General features: G+C 45.4%; 1 protein-coding gene across 1 annotated transcript; it reads right to left on the reverse strand.

Moving 5' to 3' along the window:
• Nucleotides 1-6,245: 6,245 nt before the first annotated feature.
• Nucleotides 6,246-11,419, reverse strand: ackr4a (atypical chemokine receptor 4a). Its single transcript, XM_041841173.2, has 2 exons — nt 11,321-11,419; nt 6,246-7,547 (listed from the first exon to the last, which is right to left on the reverse strand). The coding sequence occupies exons 1-2, from the start codon at nt 11,407-11,409 to the stop codon at nt 6,422-6,424; spliced, it is 1,215 nt and encodes a 404-aa protein (XP_041697107.1). The 5' UTR covers nt 11,410-11,419; the 3' UTR covers nt 6,246-6,421.
• Between the last annotated feature and the right edge of the window lie 7,408 nt (nt 11,420-18,827).

Raw genomic sequence — 18,827 nt, forward strand, 5'->3', positions numbered from 1 at the left:
AGTACATGTCCAGGCCCGTCTGAAGTTTGCTAGAGTGCATTTGGATGATCCAGAAGAGGATTGGGAGAATGTCATATGGTCAGATGAAACCAAAATATAACTTTTTGGTAAAAACTCAACTCGTTGTGTTTGGAGGACAAAGAATGCTGAGTTGCATCCAAAGAACACCATACCTACTGTGAAGCATGGGGGTGGAAACATCATGCTTTGGGGCTGTTTTTTCTGCAAAGGGACCAGGACGACTGATCCGTGTAAAGGAAAGAATGAATGGGGCCATGTATCGTGAGATTTTGAGTGAAAACCTCCTTCCATCAGCAAGGGCATTGAAGATGACACGTGGCTGGGTCTTTCAGCATGACAATGATCCCAAACACACCGCCCGGGCAACGAAGGAGTGGCTTCGTAAGAAGCATTTCAAGGTCCTGGAGTGGCCTAGCCAGTCTCCAGATCTCAATCCCATAGAAAATCTTTGGAGGGAGTTGAAAGTCTGTGTTGCCCAGTGACAGCCCCAAAACATCACTGCTCTAGAGGAGATCTGCATGGAGGAATGGGCCAAAATACCAGCAACAGTGTGTGAAAACCTTGTGAAGACTTACAGAAAACGTTTGACCTGTGTCATTGCCAACAAAGGGTATATAACAAAGTATTGAGAAACTTTTGTTATTGACCAAATACTTATTTTCCACCATCATTTGCAAATAAATTCATTAAAAATCCTACAATTTGATTTTCTGGATTTTTTTTTCTCATTTTGTCTGTCATAGTTGACGTGTACCTATGATGAAAATTACAGGCCTCTCTCATCTTTTTAAGTGGGAGAACTTGCACAATTGGCGGCTGACTAAATACTTTTTTTCCCCACTGTATATATATATATATACATACATACATACATACATACATACATACATATATATATATATATATATATATAAACTACCAGTCAAAAGATTGGACACACCTACTCATTCAAGTTTTACTATTTTTTACATTTTAGAATAATAGTGAAGACATCAAAACTATGAAATAACACATATGGAATCATGTAGTAACCAAAAAAGTGTTAAACAAATCAAAATATATTTTATATTTGAGATTCTTCAAATAGCCACCCTTTGCCTTAATGATAGCTTTGCACACTCTTGGCATTCTCTCAACCAGCTTCATGAGATAGTCACCTGGAATGCATTTCAATTAACAGGTGTGCCTATAATTTATTTCCTTCTTAATGCGTTTGAACCAATCAGTTGTGATGTGACAAGTTAGGGGGGGTACACAGAAGATAGCCCTATTTGGTAAAAGACCAAGTCTACAGTGCTATGATTTTTTTTCCTAATTTTCTCTACTTTTGCATATTTGTGATACTGAATGTTATCAGATCTTCAACCAAAACCTAATATTAGATAAAGGGAACATAAGTGAACAAATAACACAACAATTACATATTTATTTCATAAACAAAGTTATGCAACACCCAATTCCCCTGTGTGAAAAAGTAATTGCCCCCTTACACTCAATAACTGTTTGTGCCACCTTTAGCTGCAATGACTCCAACCAAATGCTTCCTGTAGTTGTTGATCAGTCTCTCACGTCGCTGTGGAGGAATTTTGTCCCACTCTTCCATGCAGAACTGCTTTAACTCAGTGACGTGTGGGTTTTCAAGCATGAACTGCTCGTTTCAAGTCCTGCCACAACATCTCAATTGGGATTAGGTCTGGACTTTGACTAGGCCATTCCAAAACTTCCAATTTGTTGCTTTTTAGCACTTTTCATGTAGACTTGATTGTGTGTTTTGGATCATTGTCTTGCTGCATGACCCAGCTGTGCTTCAGCTTCAGCTCACAGACGGATGGTCTGACATGCTCCTGTAGAATTCTCTGATACAGAGCAGAATTCATGGTTCCTTCTATTAAGGCAAGTCGTCCAGGTCCTGAGGCAGCAAAGCAGCCCCAAACCATCACACCACCACCACCATGCTTGACCTTTGGTATGATGTTCTTACTGTGGAATGCAGAGTTTGGTTTTCGCCAGGCATTACTGGAACCATGTCGTCCAAAAAGTTATACTTTTGAATCATCTGTCCATAGAACGTTCTTCCAAGAGTCTTGATGATCATCCAGGTGCTTTTTGGCAAACTTGAGTCAACTTTTTGGACGAGATGGGTCCCATTATGCCTGGCGAAAACCAAACACTGCATTCCACAGTAAGAACATCATACCAAAGGTCAAGCATGGTGGTGGTGGTGTGATGGTTTGGGGATGCTTTGCTGTCTCAGGACCTGGACGACTTGCCTTAATAGAAAGAACCATGAATATGCAAAAGTAGAGAAAATTAGAAAGGGGGCAAATACTTTTTCATAGCACTGTATATTATGACAAGAACAGCTCAAATAAGCAAAGAGAAACGTCAGTCCATCATTACTTTAAGACATGAAGGTCAGTCAATGTGGAAAATGTCAAGAACTTTGAAAGTTTCTTCAAGTGCAGTCGCAAAAACGATCAAGCACTATGATGGAACTGGCTCTCATGAGGACCGCCACGGGAATGGAAGACCCAGAGTTACCTCTGATGCAGAGGATAAGTTCATTAGAGTTACCTGCCTCAGAAATTGCAGCCCAAATAAATGCTTCACAGAGTTCAAGTAACAGACACATCTCAACATCAACTGTTCAGAGGAGACTGTGTGAATCAGGCCTTCATGGTCAAATTGCTGCAAAGAACCACTACTAAAGGACACCAATAAGAAGAAGAGAATTGCTTGGGCCAAGAAACACGAGCGATGGACATTAGAGCGGTGGAAATGTGTCCTTTGGTCTGGAGTCCAAATTGGAGATTTTTGGTTCCAACCGCCGTGGCTTTGTGAGACGCGGTGTGGGTGAACAGATGATCTCCGCATGTGTATTTCCCACCGTAAAGCATGGAGGAGGAGGTGTTATGGTGAGGGGGTGCTTTGCTTAACCAGCATGACTACCACAGTATTCTGCAGTGATACGCCATCTCATCTGGTTTGGGCTTAGTGGGACTATAATTTGTTTTTCAACAGGACAATGACCCAACACACCTCCAGGCTGTGTAAATGCTATTTTACCAAGAAGGAGAGTGATGGATTGCTGCATCAGATGACCTGGCCTCCACAATCAAACCCAATTGAGATGGTTTGGGATGAGTCGGATGGCAGAGTGAAGGAAAAGCAGCCAACAAGTGCTCAGCATATGTGGGAACTCCTTAAAGACTGTTGGAAAAGCATTCCAGGTGAAGCTGGTTGAGAGAATGCCAAGCGTGCGCAAAGCTGTCATCAAGGCAAAGGGTGGCTATTTGAAGAATCTCAAATATAAAGTATATTTTGATTTGTTTAACACTTTTTGGGTTACTACAGGATTCCATATGTGTTATTTCATAGTTTTGATGTCTTCACTATTATACTACAATGTAGAATTAATAGGTGTGTCCTAACTTTTGACTGGTACTGTGTGTATGTTTATATATATATATATATATATATATATATATATATATATATATGAATGCTGATTGGCTGACACCCGTGGTATATCACGGGTATGACAAAACATTTATTTTTACTGCTCTAATTACGTTGGTAAGCAGTTTATAATACCAATAAGGCACCTCAGGTGTTTGTGGTATATGGCCAATCGACCACGGCTAAGGGCTGTATCCAGGCACTTCACGTTGCGTCGTGCATAAGAACAGCCCTTAGCCGTGTTATATTGGCCATATACCACACCCCCTCTGGCCTAATTGCGTATATATACAGCATATATATATATATATATATATATATATATATATATAATATCTTTGTCATGTTGTCGTGGAAATTCTTACAGAGGGACACTCAAAGTAAATCTTAAAAGAATCATTGTTTATTGTCAGCGCGCTGGAGAGGTTCCAAACATAGAACATAGAAATTGGTAAATAGAAAAGCACAAACATAAAAACGTCCATCACAATGTGAATGATGTATATAACAGTACCATGTATGTAGTATGTAAAATGTGTATGTAAAATGTCTGTATATGTAACAAAAAAGCTGTAAAAACAAAAAAGCAATTTTTGTCCTCCGAAGAGTGTTATTAAAAAATATATTTTAAAGAAATACTGCAAAAAAGATTGGCAAAGTACTTCACTTTTTGTCCTGAATACAGTGTTATGTTTGGGGCAAGTCCAGTGCAACACATTACTAAGTACTACTCTCCATATTTTCAAGCATAGTGGTGGCTGAATACTTATGTAAATTTTATATTTCTGTAGCAGGTTAGGTGAAATGGGTTAAGTTTAGAATAAGGGTTAGGGGAAGGGTTAGCTAAGATGCTACTGTTGTCACTGAAGCGACTCAAAAACATGCAACCTTTGGATTGCTAGACTGTCGCAGATTACTCCCACCCATCCTCCCTGACCAACCTCCCTAGTTTTGTTTCTGTCTAAAGTAACTAGACCATTGGTAGGTATCATACGTCTTGGAGGTGCTCAAAAATACATATAACATGTTTCGTATGGCTCTGAGGCCAGGCTGCCCCACCCAGCATATGCAGCTGTTTTATTAGAGAGTGGAGAAGATTGACCTGTTTTGTTAAGTCTTGGCAGAAATGTAGAGGAATGAGTTAATGAGATTGAAATCAGTGGCACCACCCATCCCAGAGGACTGCAATTGGCACAAGTAGCCTGCTTACATTTGATATGTCCCCCCCCCCCCAAAAAAAAAATAAAATAAACATTTTCTTGTCTCATAAGATTACAATGTACCCTGGCCCCACTGACAAGCGTCCTCCCTGACATGCTTGGCCAATTGAGGTTGTGTGTGTGTTCTGTGCAACACAAGGTCATAATCCCCTATAATTTACCTTGAATTTTAATGTCTGGAACTTGCTGTTGTTTTGATAGAAAAAGACAGGAATGTAAACACTTCGCTATCCCTGCGGTCATTGTCAACCACATGTCTGGCGACAAGGGTTGGTGTCTAAACAAAATGTGGTTTCAAGATGCAGGGTAGAGCATGAATCTACTAGTTTTTTATGCTATATCCTTTCTGATAACTGGAATGCTTCTCCTTAGCCTGATCCCATCTGTTTGTGTGGTTTTGTCACTTCCCCTTGACAATAATAATAGGAGCTGGCATGACAGCACATTCACAAACAGATCTGGGACCAGGCTAGCCCTTACCCTAGCCTTCCCCTGGTTGGACACAATAATTCTATAGCAGCAGATATATAGTATTAACAATACTAAAGCATCTGGTTATAAAGCACTGATAGCTTCTTAATACACTGATGCAAGACTATGAATCAGATCTCTTAGCCAAGAGATTGCTTCCAGTCCTGCTGTGTTGAGGGTGAGTAGGCCTCTGCTGAGTTTGTAGATTGGACAGACTTCAAGAATGTGGTGCAGGGTTTGCTCCACCCCACATGCACATAGTGGGCTTGCTTTAATGCCCCATTGGTGGAGGTTGGCGAGGCATGGGCCGTGGCCAGTCCTGAACCTATTGAGGGTGAATCACTCCTTCCTGGGGAGGCTGAAACCAGTGGGCTGTTGTGTGGGGGTGGGGAGGAGGTGCTTATTTGTCAGGTCCAGTAACTCCCATTGTGTCCAGGTCAGATTTGTGTTGAAGTTGTCATTGGGTGGGTCTTTCCAGATTGGCTTTCTTGAGGGGAGGCGTGTCTTTGGTGGGTTGAGTAGGTCCTCATGCTCAGTGGTGTAAAGTACTTAAGTAAAAATACTTTAAAGTACTACTGAAATCGTTTTTTGGGGTATTTGTACTTGACTTTACTAGTTATATTTTTGAGAACTTTTACTTCACTACATTCCTAAAGAAAATATCATACTTTTTACTCCATACTTTTCCCCTGACAACCAAAAGTACTCGTTCAATTTTGATTGCTTAGCAGGACAGGAAAATTGTCAAATTCAAGCAATTATTAAGAGAACACGTGGTCATCCCTACTGCATCTGGCCTGGCGGACTCACTAAACACAAATGCATCTTTTGTAAATAATGTCTGAGTGTTGGAGTGTGCCCCTGGCTATCCATACATTTTAAAAACAAGAAAATGGTCCCGTCTGCTTTGCTCGATAAGGAATGTTAAATGATTTATACCTTTACTTTTGATACTTAAGTATATTTGAGCAATTACAGTTACTTTTTATACTTAAGCATATTTAAAACCAAATACTTGTAGACTTTCACTTAAGTAGTATTTTACTGGCTGACTTTCACTTTTACTTGAGTAACTTTCTATTAAAAAAGGTATCTATACTTTTACTCAAGTATGACAGTTGGGTACTTTTTCCACCACTGCTCATGTTATAGAAGTGCTAGAATCTCATGTGATACAAAGGTGTTAGGCAAAGAGATCCTCTCTCCCTCTCTCTCTCTCTCTCTCTCTCTCTCTCTCTCTCTCTTCTCTCTCATATGGAGAAGGTACTGGTTTCCTGAGAGGTAGCGTTGTGAGAGTTGAAGGAAATCTCCATTCCTTCATCCTCTCTTTGCACCCCTCTTCTCCTCCTCGTCCTTTCTCCAAACGCCTTGGCTGCTTTCAACACATACTGTCTGAAGGAGGACCCTAGGAAGACGTAGAGTAGTGGGTTGAGACAGCAGTGAGTCAGAGCTAGGCTCTCAGTGACCTGCGCCGCCCGGTCAAGGGCCTTACTCACACCACAGTGGGTCACCAGTGTGTAGACCGAGTTTATCGCCCGACACATCTTCACCGCGTTATAGGGCAACTGGGTGACCACGAACACCCCCACCACGACCAGCAACACCCGGATAGCTCTCTGCCTCCTGCCCCTGCTCTCCTCGGGCAGCCGCCTCAGCACACGCCCCACGCCGGCGTAGCACCACATCATAACCAGGAGAGGAACCAGGAACCCCAGTAAGACCTCAACCACCTCCAGGCAGGCCTTGACCTCCAGGGCCAGACTGGCTGGGTAGACGGCCATGCAGACCCTCCTCTCAGAGGTCTCCCTTACTGTGGAGAAGAGCAGGTCTGGAAGACCCAGGAGGAAAGCCACAGCCCACACTCCTAGGCAGACCTTCCCACAGTGGGCCCGGGTGAAGACCCTGCCCAGCCTTCCCTGGTTCCTGCCCTCCGCTCTAACAGATGCTAGGTAGCGGTCTATGCTAACACAGGCTAGCAGCAGCATGCAACAGGTGAAGTTGATGGCGTAGCAGGCCGAGACCAGCTTACAGAGAGGCAGGCCCAGCTCCCAGCCCAGCACCGCGTCCGCAGCCCAGAAGGGCAGGGTGAGGAGGAGGAGGAGGTCGGCTACGGCCAAGTGGGCTAGGAAGACTTCCGTCATGGTTCTTCTCAGACGTTTGTGGTAGGCGTACATGGCTAGCACCAGGGAGTTCCCGGCTAGCCCTACCACCACACAGGCTGCGTACACCACAGGGAGGAAGAGGCCAGCGAAGGAGCGCACGTCAGCCTTCTCACACACAGTGTGGTAGTCCTCGTAGCTGTAGTTCAGGGTGAGGTTGTCATGGTAATCGTAGTCATCCTCCTCGGTCAGATCCATAGTGGAGGGATATCTGTATCTGTAGGACAAAGCAGGAAGATTACGATGGAGCACTGGGAGTCAGTAGTACAGAGGGTGTTTAATGGAATTCACCATGTTCAACCCGGTCTGTGCAGCAAATTGAAATCAAAATACATTGAACAAAAATATAAACGCAACATGCAACAATTTCAAAGATTTTACTGAGTTACAGTTCATATAAGGAAATCAGTCGATTGAAATATATTCATTAGGCCCTAATCTATGGATTTCACATTACTGGGAATACAGATACGCATCTGTTGGTCACAGATACCTTTTTAAAAAAAAGTAGCGGCGTGGATCAGAAAACCAGTCAGTATCTGGTGTGACCACCATTTGCCTCATGCAGCCATTGAGTTGATCAGGCTGATTTTGGCCTGTGGAATGTTGTCCCACTCCTCTTCAACGGCTGTTTAAAGTTGCTGGATATTGGCGGGAACTGGAACTGGAAGACGCTGTTGTACACGTCCATCCAGAGCATCCCAAACATGCTCAATGGGTGACATGTCTGGTGAGTATGCAGGCCATGGAAGAACTGGGACATTTTCAGCTTCCAGGAATTGTGTTCCAATCCTTGTGACATGGGGCCGTGCATTATCATGCTGAAACATGAGGTGATGGCGGCGGATGAATGGCACGACATTGGGCCTCAGGATCTCGGCACGTCTTTGTGCCCATCGATAAAATGCAATTGTGTTCGTTGTCCGTAGTTTATGCCTGCCCATACCATAACCCCACCGCCACCATGGGGCACTCTGTTCACAACGTTGACATCAGCAAACTGTTCACCAACACGACGCCATAGATGCTGTCTGCCATCTTTCCGTTACAGTTGAAACCGAGATTCATCTGTGAAGAGCACACTTCTCCAGTGTGCCAGTGGCCATCGAAGGTGAGCATTTGCCCACTGAAATCGGTTATGACACCTAACTGCAGTAAGGTCAAGACCCTGGTGAGGACGACGAGAAAGCAGATGAGTTTCCCTGAGACGGTTTCTGACAGTTTATGCAGAAATTCTTCGGTTGTCCAAACCCACAGTTTCATCAGCTGTCCAAGTGACTGGTCTCAGATGATTCTGCAGGTGAAGAAGCCGAATATGGAGGTCCTGGGCTGGCGTGGTTACACGTGGTCTGTGGTTGTGAGGCCGGTTGGACGTACTGCCAAATTCTCTAAAACAACATTTGAGGCGGCTTATGGTAGAGAAATGAACATTCAATTATCTGGCAACAGCTCTGGTGGACATTCCTGCAGTCAGCATGCCAAGTGCACACTCCCTCAAAACTTGAGACATCTGTGGCATTGTGTTGTGACAAAACTGCACATTTTAGAGTGGTCTTTTATTGTCCCCAGCACAAGGTGCACCTGTGTAATGATCATGCTGTTTAATCAACTTATTGATATGCCACACCTTTCAGGTGGCTGGATTATCTTGGCAAAGGAGAAATGCTCACTAACAGGAACGTAAACAAATTTGTGCACATTTCTGAGAAATACGCTTTTTGTGCGTGTTTCTGGGATCTTTTATTTCAGCTCATGACACATGGGACCAACACTTTACATGTTGCGTTTATATTTTTGTTCAGTATATATTGAAAGTGAAAGGAGAAAGAAATGTAAACACCTCAATTTCCCAGCGTCATTGTGAAACATGTGTGGGGACAACGGTTTGTCACACCCAAAACAAAATGTGGTTTTGAGATGCAGAGTAGAGCATGAATCTACTAGCCTTTTCATACTCGATTCTTTCTGATAACTGGGATGGTTCTCCTAGTTAGCTTGTCTCAATAGTGCACTTATTATAATTTTTTTAATGAAAGTGCATTTACATTTTAACATCTCAATGTGCATTACAGCAAAACAGATACAGTAAAATAAAATGCAAGACATAAAAAGCAAGAATTACAACAAGCAGAGAGTGATTATATGGAAACCAGGGACATAAAAAGTGTTGGGCCACAGGCACATCACTATCACCTTGCTCTTTCCTCTGCTTGCTTTGAACACTGTGTGATCTCTATGGGATCTCACTCTGACCCAGTCAACTGCTATTGGAATGCCATTTGCTCAATCCATCCCAGCTCTTTCCGTTGTGTCTTTTACCTCATGAGGTTGCAAAATCATTGCGGACTGTAAATCGTGTGAGTGGAATCTACCTACTTACTCATACAGGCAGAAAGGTGGGGTTGAACTCCTGTGTCTCATGGCTATCTAAATGCATTAGCAGCATAAGTACCATAGAGGAGTTAAAAGAACAACAAATAAAATGTAATGTTATAGGAAACCTCTAATATGTGTATCATCCAGTAGGGTATGTGAGTGTTATGCCCATCCCAGACGTTCTCACCAGTGCTGGACCAATAATAACAGACACTAAAAATAAAGAGTTTCATTCCAAAATGCTATATATCAATTTTCAGAAATGTTGGTAAATTAGCTTTTATTGTTTAAAGAAATTATGAAAGAGATTGGTATGTTTTTTCCTCTATCTAATCATGGCATGAGGCTGTTAAAAGACAGACATGTATTTGTTTAAAATCTATCACTTAAATGGTTTCATTTCAGAGAGACAAATAATCATGTTTCTTTGCAAAATGCTATAAATCTGCCTCACTGTCAGATAAATAAGTAGTACTGCTAGGTTTTACACAGTCAAATGTAACAAATAACTACATGTTGAATAAATAAATTAGCAAATGCTACATTTGTGACATCAATATAAGTATATATATATATATTTTTAAAAGAATTCAACACAGATCTGTATGTAGGCTTTTGTCGAGAGCGACTTACAGTAAGTGCATTCATCTTAAGATAGCTAGGTGAGACAAACACATATCACAGTACAAATATACAGGATACGAACATTCCATTCCAGCTAAACAATGGGTATATAGCGTTTTTGCAAAAAATCTAAAATCTATAAATAAATAAATCTGTGAACAGTCATATTTCACACACATGAAGGTACTCATAAGTCATCATTTTTGATGAACAAACACAAATGTGAAAAATTGGTGGATATAGCGTTTCGGAAAGAAACTTCAAATAAATAAATAAAAGCTTGTACATTCACCTGGATTTACTCTACGCATTTGGGGAAAGTATATGACATACATACAGTGAGGGAAAAAAGTATTTGATCCCCTGCTGATTTTGTACGTTTGCCCACTGACAAAGACATGATCAGTCTATAATTTTAATGGTAGGTTTATTTGAACAGTGAGAGACAGAATAACAACAACAACAAAAAATCCAGAAAAACGCATGTCAAAAATGTTATAAATTGATTTGCATTTTAATGAGGGAAATAAGTATTTGACCCCTCTGCAAAACATGACTTAGTACTTGGTGGCAAAACCTGTATAAAAGACACCTTGGAGCCGGAAATCTTTCTGATTGAGAGGGGGTCAAATACTTATTTCCCTCATTAAAATGCAAATCAATTTATAACATTTTTGACATGCGTTTTTCTGGACTTTTTTGTTGTTATTCTGTCTCTCACTGTTCAAATAAACATACATTAAAATTATAGACTGATCATTTCTTTGTCAGTGGGCAAACGTACAAAATCAGCAGGGGATCAAATACCTTTTTCCCTCACTGTAGGTATACAGTATAAAGAAACAAAGACACCCTGTCTCTCCACATCCAACCATATCTTCAGCCAATCTATAGTCAGATGTTTTTGCTCGCTAAGGCACATATGAAGTACTAACCAGCTTTACAATGTCACTGCTAGGAATACTTTCTCCACAAATAAGTAAGCCTTACCGCCTCTGCTTGTCTCCTCTCCTGCAGTGAGCTATAGCTACTGGTCCGGTCCTCCTCTGTGCTTTTGGGAACTCTGACTCATAGCACATGATAAGGAGGGTGTTATTTTCTTAGATTGAGTGAGTGAGAGAATGAGAGCGTGAGAGAATGAGAGAGCGAGAGAATGAGAGCGTGAGAGAATGAGAGAGCGAGAGGGGAGGGAGAGAGTGAGAGGGGAGGGAGAGAGCGAGAGAGCGAAAGGGAGAGAGTAACACACCTAATTTGCTCAATCATAACAGAGTACAGCATTCTTACTACTATAACTGTTTAGAAATCATATGGGGCTTACAGGCTTGTAATTAGTGTTACCAAAACAAAAGTGCCGGTAAGTAATGTCATAACTTATTTTGCTGCCACAAACTCTCTCAACATCTTCTGTCATATATTTGTGGTCGGATAATTGAACAGCTCTGGAGAAGATGATGTTCAGTGATGGTGTCAAGGCGTGCTGAAGGTGGGTGTGGTGTAGGAATCATGCGCAGGACACAGAGGCTCAGTCCAAAGGCTTTAGTGCAAGAAATATATATCCAACCGAAGCAAAATAAGCCCGAAGGCAAAATGCACGACGCACACAGGCGACAAAACGAATGACGCACAAACATGTGCAAACAACTCTCACAAACACTGGAGGGAAAATGTAGCTCCAAAACACGAAACAGTAGTACAATCACACACAACGACAAGCACACACAACGGGAACTAAATAGGGCACTAACGAGGACTAACAAGACACAGGTGTACAACATCCAGACAAAACCAATCGAACATGAAACATAGATCGGTGGCAGCTAGTACTCCGGGGACGACGACCGCCGAAGCCTGCCCGAACCAGGAGGAGGAGCAGCCTCGGCCGAAACCGTGACAGTACCCCCTTGACGCGCGGCTCCAGCCGTGCGCCGACCCCGGCCTCGGGGACGACCAGGAGGACGCGGAGCAGGGCGCGCGGGGATGGTCCCGTGGAACTCCGACAGGAGAGATGGGTCTAGGATGTCCCTCCGCGGCACCCAGCACCGCTCCTCCGGGCCGTACCCCTCCCACTCCACGAGATACTGAAGACCCCCATCCGGCGCCTAGAATCCAAGATGGACCGAACGGTGTACGCCGGAGCCCCCTCGATGTCCAGTGGGGGCGGAGGAGTCTCCCCTATCTCATTGTCCTGGAGTGGACCAGCTACCACCGGCCTGAGAAGAGACACATGGAACGAGGGGTTAATATTCCTATACTCAACAGGTAGATGTAATCTATAACATACCTCGTTCAATCTTCTCAGGACTTTAAAGGGCCCCACAAACCGCCGACCCAGCTTCCCGGCAGGGCAGGCGGAGGGGTAGGTTTCTGGTAGAGAGCCAGACTCGATCTCCGGGTGCGTACACCGGCCCCTCACTGCGGTGGAGATCGGCGCGCGCCTTGTGACGAAGGACGGCCCGCTGCAGGTGGACGTGGGCAGCGTTCCACGTCTCTTCCGAGCGCCTCATCCAATCATCCACCGCAGGGGCCTCGATCTGGCTCTGCTGCCAAGGTGCCAGAACCGGCTGGTACCCTAACACACATTGGAAGGGGGTTAGGTTAGTAGAGGAGTGGCGGAGAGAGTTCTGGGTCTCGGCCCAGGGATTCCGTGCCACGGTCCTGGCAATACGACCTCAGAAACCTACCCACATCCTGGTTGACACGTTCTACCTGCCCGTTACTCTCCGGGTGGTACCCTGAGGTAAGGCTAACCGAGACCCCCAAACGCTCCATGAACGCTCTCCAAACACGAGAGGTAAACTGGGGACCTCGATCAGACACTATATCCTCGGGTACCCCGTAATGCCGGAAGACATGGGTAAATAGGGCCTCAGCGGTCTGTAGGGCAGTAGGAAGACCCGCCATAGGGAGAAGACGACAGGCCTTAGAGAACCGGTCCACAACAACCAGGATGGTGGTATTCCCCTGAGAGAGGGGAAGGTCTGTCACAAAATCCACCGAGAGGTGGGACCATGGTCGTTGTGGAACGGGCAGGGGTTGTAACTTACCCCTGGGCAGATGTCGGGCGCCTTACACTGGGCACACACCGAGCAGGAGGAGACATAAACCCTCACATCCCTAGCCAAAGTGGGCCACCAGTATTTAGTGCTGAGGCAATGCACCGTCCGGCCGATACCGGATGTCCAGAGGAGGGTGACGTGTGAGCCCAGTAAATGAGTCGATCCCCGAATCTCGCGGAACGTACTTCCGACCCTCAGGACACTGTGGAGGGCTGGGGTCGGTACGCAACGCCGCTCGATTCGGCATCGACCTCCCACACCACCGGTGCCACTAGGCAAGACTCCGGTAGTATGGGAGTGGGCTCAACGGACCTCTCCTCCGTGTCATACCGCCGGGACAGCGCATCTGCCTTACCATTCTGGGACCCAGGGATGTACGTGATTTTAAATACGAACCTGGTGAGAAACATACTCCATCGAGCCTGGCAAGGGTTCAGTCTCCTCGCTGCCCGGATGTACTCCTGGTCAGTCAAAATGAGGAAAGGGTGTTGAGCCCCCTCAAGCCAATGCCTCCACACCTTAAGGGGTTGAACTACAGCTAACAGCTCCCTGTCCCCAACGTCATAGTTACGCTCCGCCGGGCTGAGCTTCTTACTGTAAAAAGCACAGGGGCGGAGTTTAGGTGGCGTGCCGGACCGTTGAGAGAGAACGGCCCCTATACCAGCCTCAGACGCGTCTACCTCGACCTGAAAGGGTAATGCGGGATCCGGATGCGCTAGCACCGGAGCCGACGTAAACAGGTCCTTCAGTCTCCTAAAGGCCCTGTCCGCATCGCTGACCACTGCAGGCGCACCGACCCCCTTCAGAAGGGACGTGATGGGAGCTGCCACCTGTCCAAAACCCCGGATAAACCTCCGGTAGTAATTCGCAAAGCCCAAAAACTGCTGCACCTCTTTTACAGTAGTTGGGGTTTGCCAATTACGCACAGCGGACACACGATCCACCTCCATTCTCACCCCTGACGCGGACAACCGATAACCCAAAAAGGAGACCGACTCCTGGAAAAACAGACATTTCTCTGCCTTGACATATAGGTCGTGCTCCAACAGCCTCCTCAATACACGCCGCACCAGGGTTATATGCTCGGCTCGGGTAGACGAGTACACCAGAATGTCATCAATGTATACGACCACCCCTTGTCCCTGCATATCCCGGAAAATGTTATCTACGAAGGATTGGAAGACTGATGGAGCATTCATCAACCCATATGGCATGACGAGATATTCGAAATGACCAGACGTGGTACTAAACGCTGTCTTCCATTCGTCACCCTCCCTAATGCGCACCAAGTTATACGCGCTCCTGAGATCCAGTTTTGTGAAAAACCGCGCTCCATGCAATGACTCCGTCATGGTCGCAATCAGAGGGAGTGGATAACTGTATTTCACAGTAATCTGATTGAGACCACGGTAATCAATGCACGGGCGCAACCCTCCATCTCTCTTTTTCACAAAAAGAAGCTCGAGGAGGCGGGAGAAGTGGAGGGCCGAATGTATCCCTGTCTCAAAGATTCGGCTATATAAGTCTCCATAGCTTTCCTCTCCTCTTGAGACAAAGGATACACATGGCTCCGTGGGAGCGCTGCTCCTGCCTGGAGATCAATCGCACAATCCCCCTGTCTATGAGGAGGCAACTGCGTCGCCCTAGTTTTACTAAACACGAGTGCTAAATCCCCATATTCAGGCGGAATGTGCAGTGCGGGCACTTGGTTTGGACTTTCCACCGAAGTCGCCCCCACGGAAACACCCAGACATCGCCCCCTCGCACTGAGCAGACCACCCATCGAGAGCCCTCTGTTGCCACGAAATAGCAGGGTTATGGGTGCTTAACCAGGGAATCCCCAGCACCACTGGGTACGCAGGAGAGTCGATCAGATACAACTGTATAGTCTCCTCATGACCCCCTGCGCACACATCCGAAGTGGCGCTGTGATCTCCCTGATCAACCCCGACCCCAACGGACGGCTGTCTAAGGCATGAACGGGAAAAGGTTGGTCAACAGGTAGGAGAGGGATCCCTAACTCAAAACAAAACTTACGATCAACAAAATTCCCAGCTGCGCCTGAATCTACTAGCGCCTTATGCTGGGAATGAGGTGCAACCTGTGGAAAACAAACAGGTATACAAAAGTGTGCAACAGAAAGCTCTGGGTAAGTGGGACGTCTACTCACCTGGGAGGCCCCCAGTGCGTGACCTGTTGTCGTTACTCCCGGAGAACCCTCCCCAGCACCTGGCCGTAGTGTGCCCTCCACGACCGCACTTGGTGCAGGAGACAGGCCCCCTCGGGCTCTTCCTACTCCGTTCTCTAGCGCCGGCACCCCCGAGCTCCATAGGGCTCGGCTCGGAGGTGCCGGAGGGCGGAATGGACGGACTCCCCTCGGGACGTCCACGGGTGGCCAGCAGGGTGTCCAGACGGATGGACATATCGACCAACTGGTCGAAGGTAAGATGGGTATCCCTGCAGGCCAACTCACGTTGAACGTCCTCTCGTAGGCTACATCGAAAATGGTCGATGAGAGCCCGTTCATTCCACCCTGCATCCGCCGCTAGAGTCCGGTACTCTAGAGCGAACACCTGAGCGCTCCTCCTCCCCTGTCTCAAATGGACCAGACGCTCCCCCGCCGCTTTGCCCTCAGGTGGATGGTCGAACACGGCCTTGAAGCGGCGGGAGAACTCGGCGTAGGTAATGGTGTTGGCGTCCATCTTCCTCCACTCGGCGTTAGCCCACTCCAACGCCTTGCCCGTGAGACAGGAGATGAGGGCGGAAACGCTCTCGTATCCCGAGGGCACTGGGTGTACAGTGGCCAGGTAGAGCTCTACCTGCAGGAGGAACCCCTGACACCCGGCAGCTGTTCCGTCATACGCCCTCGGGAGCGAGAGCCGAATCCCCCTGGGTTCCGAACCTGGGACTGGTGGACCGACCGATGGGATGGACAGGGTAGGTGGAGGTGTGGGTACACTGCTGGCCTCCCATCGGTGCATGATGTTGATTACCTCCTGTAGAGCGGTCTCCAGGTGTCGGATCTGGTCCTCTTGCCCACGGAGATGCTCCTCGAGCGACACAGGCGTCACTGCAGATCCTGCTGATTCCATTATAAAGGTGTGTGATTCTGTCAAGGCGTGCTGAAGGTGGGTGTGGTGTAGGAATCATGCGCAGGACACAGAGGCTCAGTCCAAAGGCTTTAGTGCAAGAAATATATATCCAACCGAAGCAAAATAAGCCCGAAGGCAAAATGCACGACGCACACAGGCGACAAAACGAATGACGCACAAACATGTGCAAACAACCCTCACAAACACTGGAGGGAAAATGTAGCTCCAAAACACGAAACAGTAGTACAATCACACACAACGACAAGCACACTCAACGAGAACTAAATAGGGCACTAACGAGGACTAACAAGACACAGGTGTACAACATCCAGACAAAACCAATCGAACATGAAACATAGATCGGTGGCAGCTAGTACTCCGGGGACGACGACCGCCGAAGCCTGCCCGAACGAGGAGGAGGAGCAGCCTCGGCCGAAACCGTGACAGATGGTGAACCACACCGCAAAAGTAAAGATCTGATTGATTTCATTTGATACTACAGCATGAGCTCTTTCAAAAAGTAATTTAATAAATTTAGCGATGACAGCGAAAATGCAATCAGATGTTAGTGCAGTGAAAGACAAGAGAGAAATAACCAACATGTTGCATTACAACAAACCAAAGTGTGAATGAATGCGTGTGTAAATATTCATGCTAGCTGACAGGGATGTCAAAGCTTTCACACTAAGTTGTAGGCTACACAAGTGCAATTTATTACTTGTGAAAAGTTGTCAAAGTTTTTGTCTTGTTTGGAGAAAACAGAATTTTCCTCTCTCCTGTAAGAAAGGACACAGAGAGACAATTCACAGAAAATACACCACAGTTTCTGTGACTTCATGAATTACATATCAATATAAAGTTCAATGGAATAATAAAGGAATAGAGTCAAGCAGTGTAATACCATAATATTACAATATTTTCATTATTGCTGTATGTATGTTGAGGCCTATGAGCTAGAATCACAATTTTAAGGATGGATATAGAGGGTCCACTGAGTCCAGGACTCAATATTCAGTACACACGTAATGTTGATATTGGATCAAGTATTTATCTGTGGGAGTCAGGAGGGAAATTAATGATTTACCATCTTTAGGTACATTTCCATCATGGTTTGACTGAAGTATGAATTCTGGAAATATTTCTCTGCTAAAGTTCTGTTCTTTGGCCAAGTGTCACTTGCCAAAGCATATCAGCTTGGCTTCCAGGCTAATGCGACACCGCCCAGAGACAGCACTGAGGTGATTCACTGCTCTGTTAAAAGTTGCAGACAGCTGGTCTTCTAACTCTGTATATATTCTCTCACTGCCTCCCTAAATCTACCTAAGTTTCAACTGACCTTACAAAAAATCTGGGGTTGTGATGCTTTCTTGATTGAGTCAAATCTCTCGTAATAACCACAGTAGGAATAAATTGGATTGTGTTCCTGTCCTGGATATAACATTTCTATTTAGTAGAACAGACATATAAAACTGTTAAAAGGTTTGCTATGGTAAAATATGCAGTAACATTGAGCATTTTACAAAGAATAAAGTGAAATTGTGAAATTACTGACTACTGAAACAAATACATTGAATGCGTGTCTTGAAATGTTTGTTTCCATTGTTTTAACTGTGATTTAAGGTGTTGAATAACATTAAAATATAGAGTCGATTCCAGGAACATAGCGATCCCCCTTCAAGTTTGGTGACCCCAATGTGATTTGTCTTACAGAACAATAAAGAATTGCTTTCATAGCCCAGTCAGCACCGTGGGAGAGTTTTATTTATAATTGCATTACTGGAAAACTGAAAACAAAGTCAATGAAGGTTTTACTGTCTATACCACATAAACTACATGACCAAAAGTATGTGGACGCCTGCTCATTGAACATCTAATTTTAAAAATCATGGCCATTAATATGGAGTTGGTTCCCCCTTTGCGGCTATAACAGCCTCCACTCTTCTGGGAAGGCTTTCCAATAGATATTGGAACATTGCTGCAGGGACTTGCTTCCATTCAGCCACAAGAGCATTAGTGAGGTTGGGCACTGATGTTGGGTGATTAGGCATGGCTCTCAGTCGGCGTTCCATTTCATCCCAAAGTTGTTTGATGGAGTTGAGGTCAGGGCTCTGTGCAGGCCAGTCAAGTACTTCCACACCGATAGACAAAACATTTCTGTATGGACCTCGCTTTGTGCACGGGGGCATTGTCATGCTGAAACAGGAAAGGGCCTTCCCCAAACTATTGCCACAAAGTTGGAAGCACAGAATCATCTAGAATGTCATTGTATGCTGTAGCATTAAGATTTCCCTTCACTGGAACTAAGGGGCCTAGCCCGAACGATGAAAAACAGCCCCAGACCATCATTCC

The sequence above is a fragment of the Coregonus clupeaformis genome, chromosome 21 (assembly GCF_020615455.1).
Source record: "Coregonus clupeaformis isolate EN_2021a chromosome 21, ASM2061545v1, whole genome shotgun sequence".
Lineage (NCBI taxonomy): Eukaryota > Metazoa > Chordata > Actinopteri > Salmoniformes > Salmonidae > Coregonus > Coregonus clupeaformis.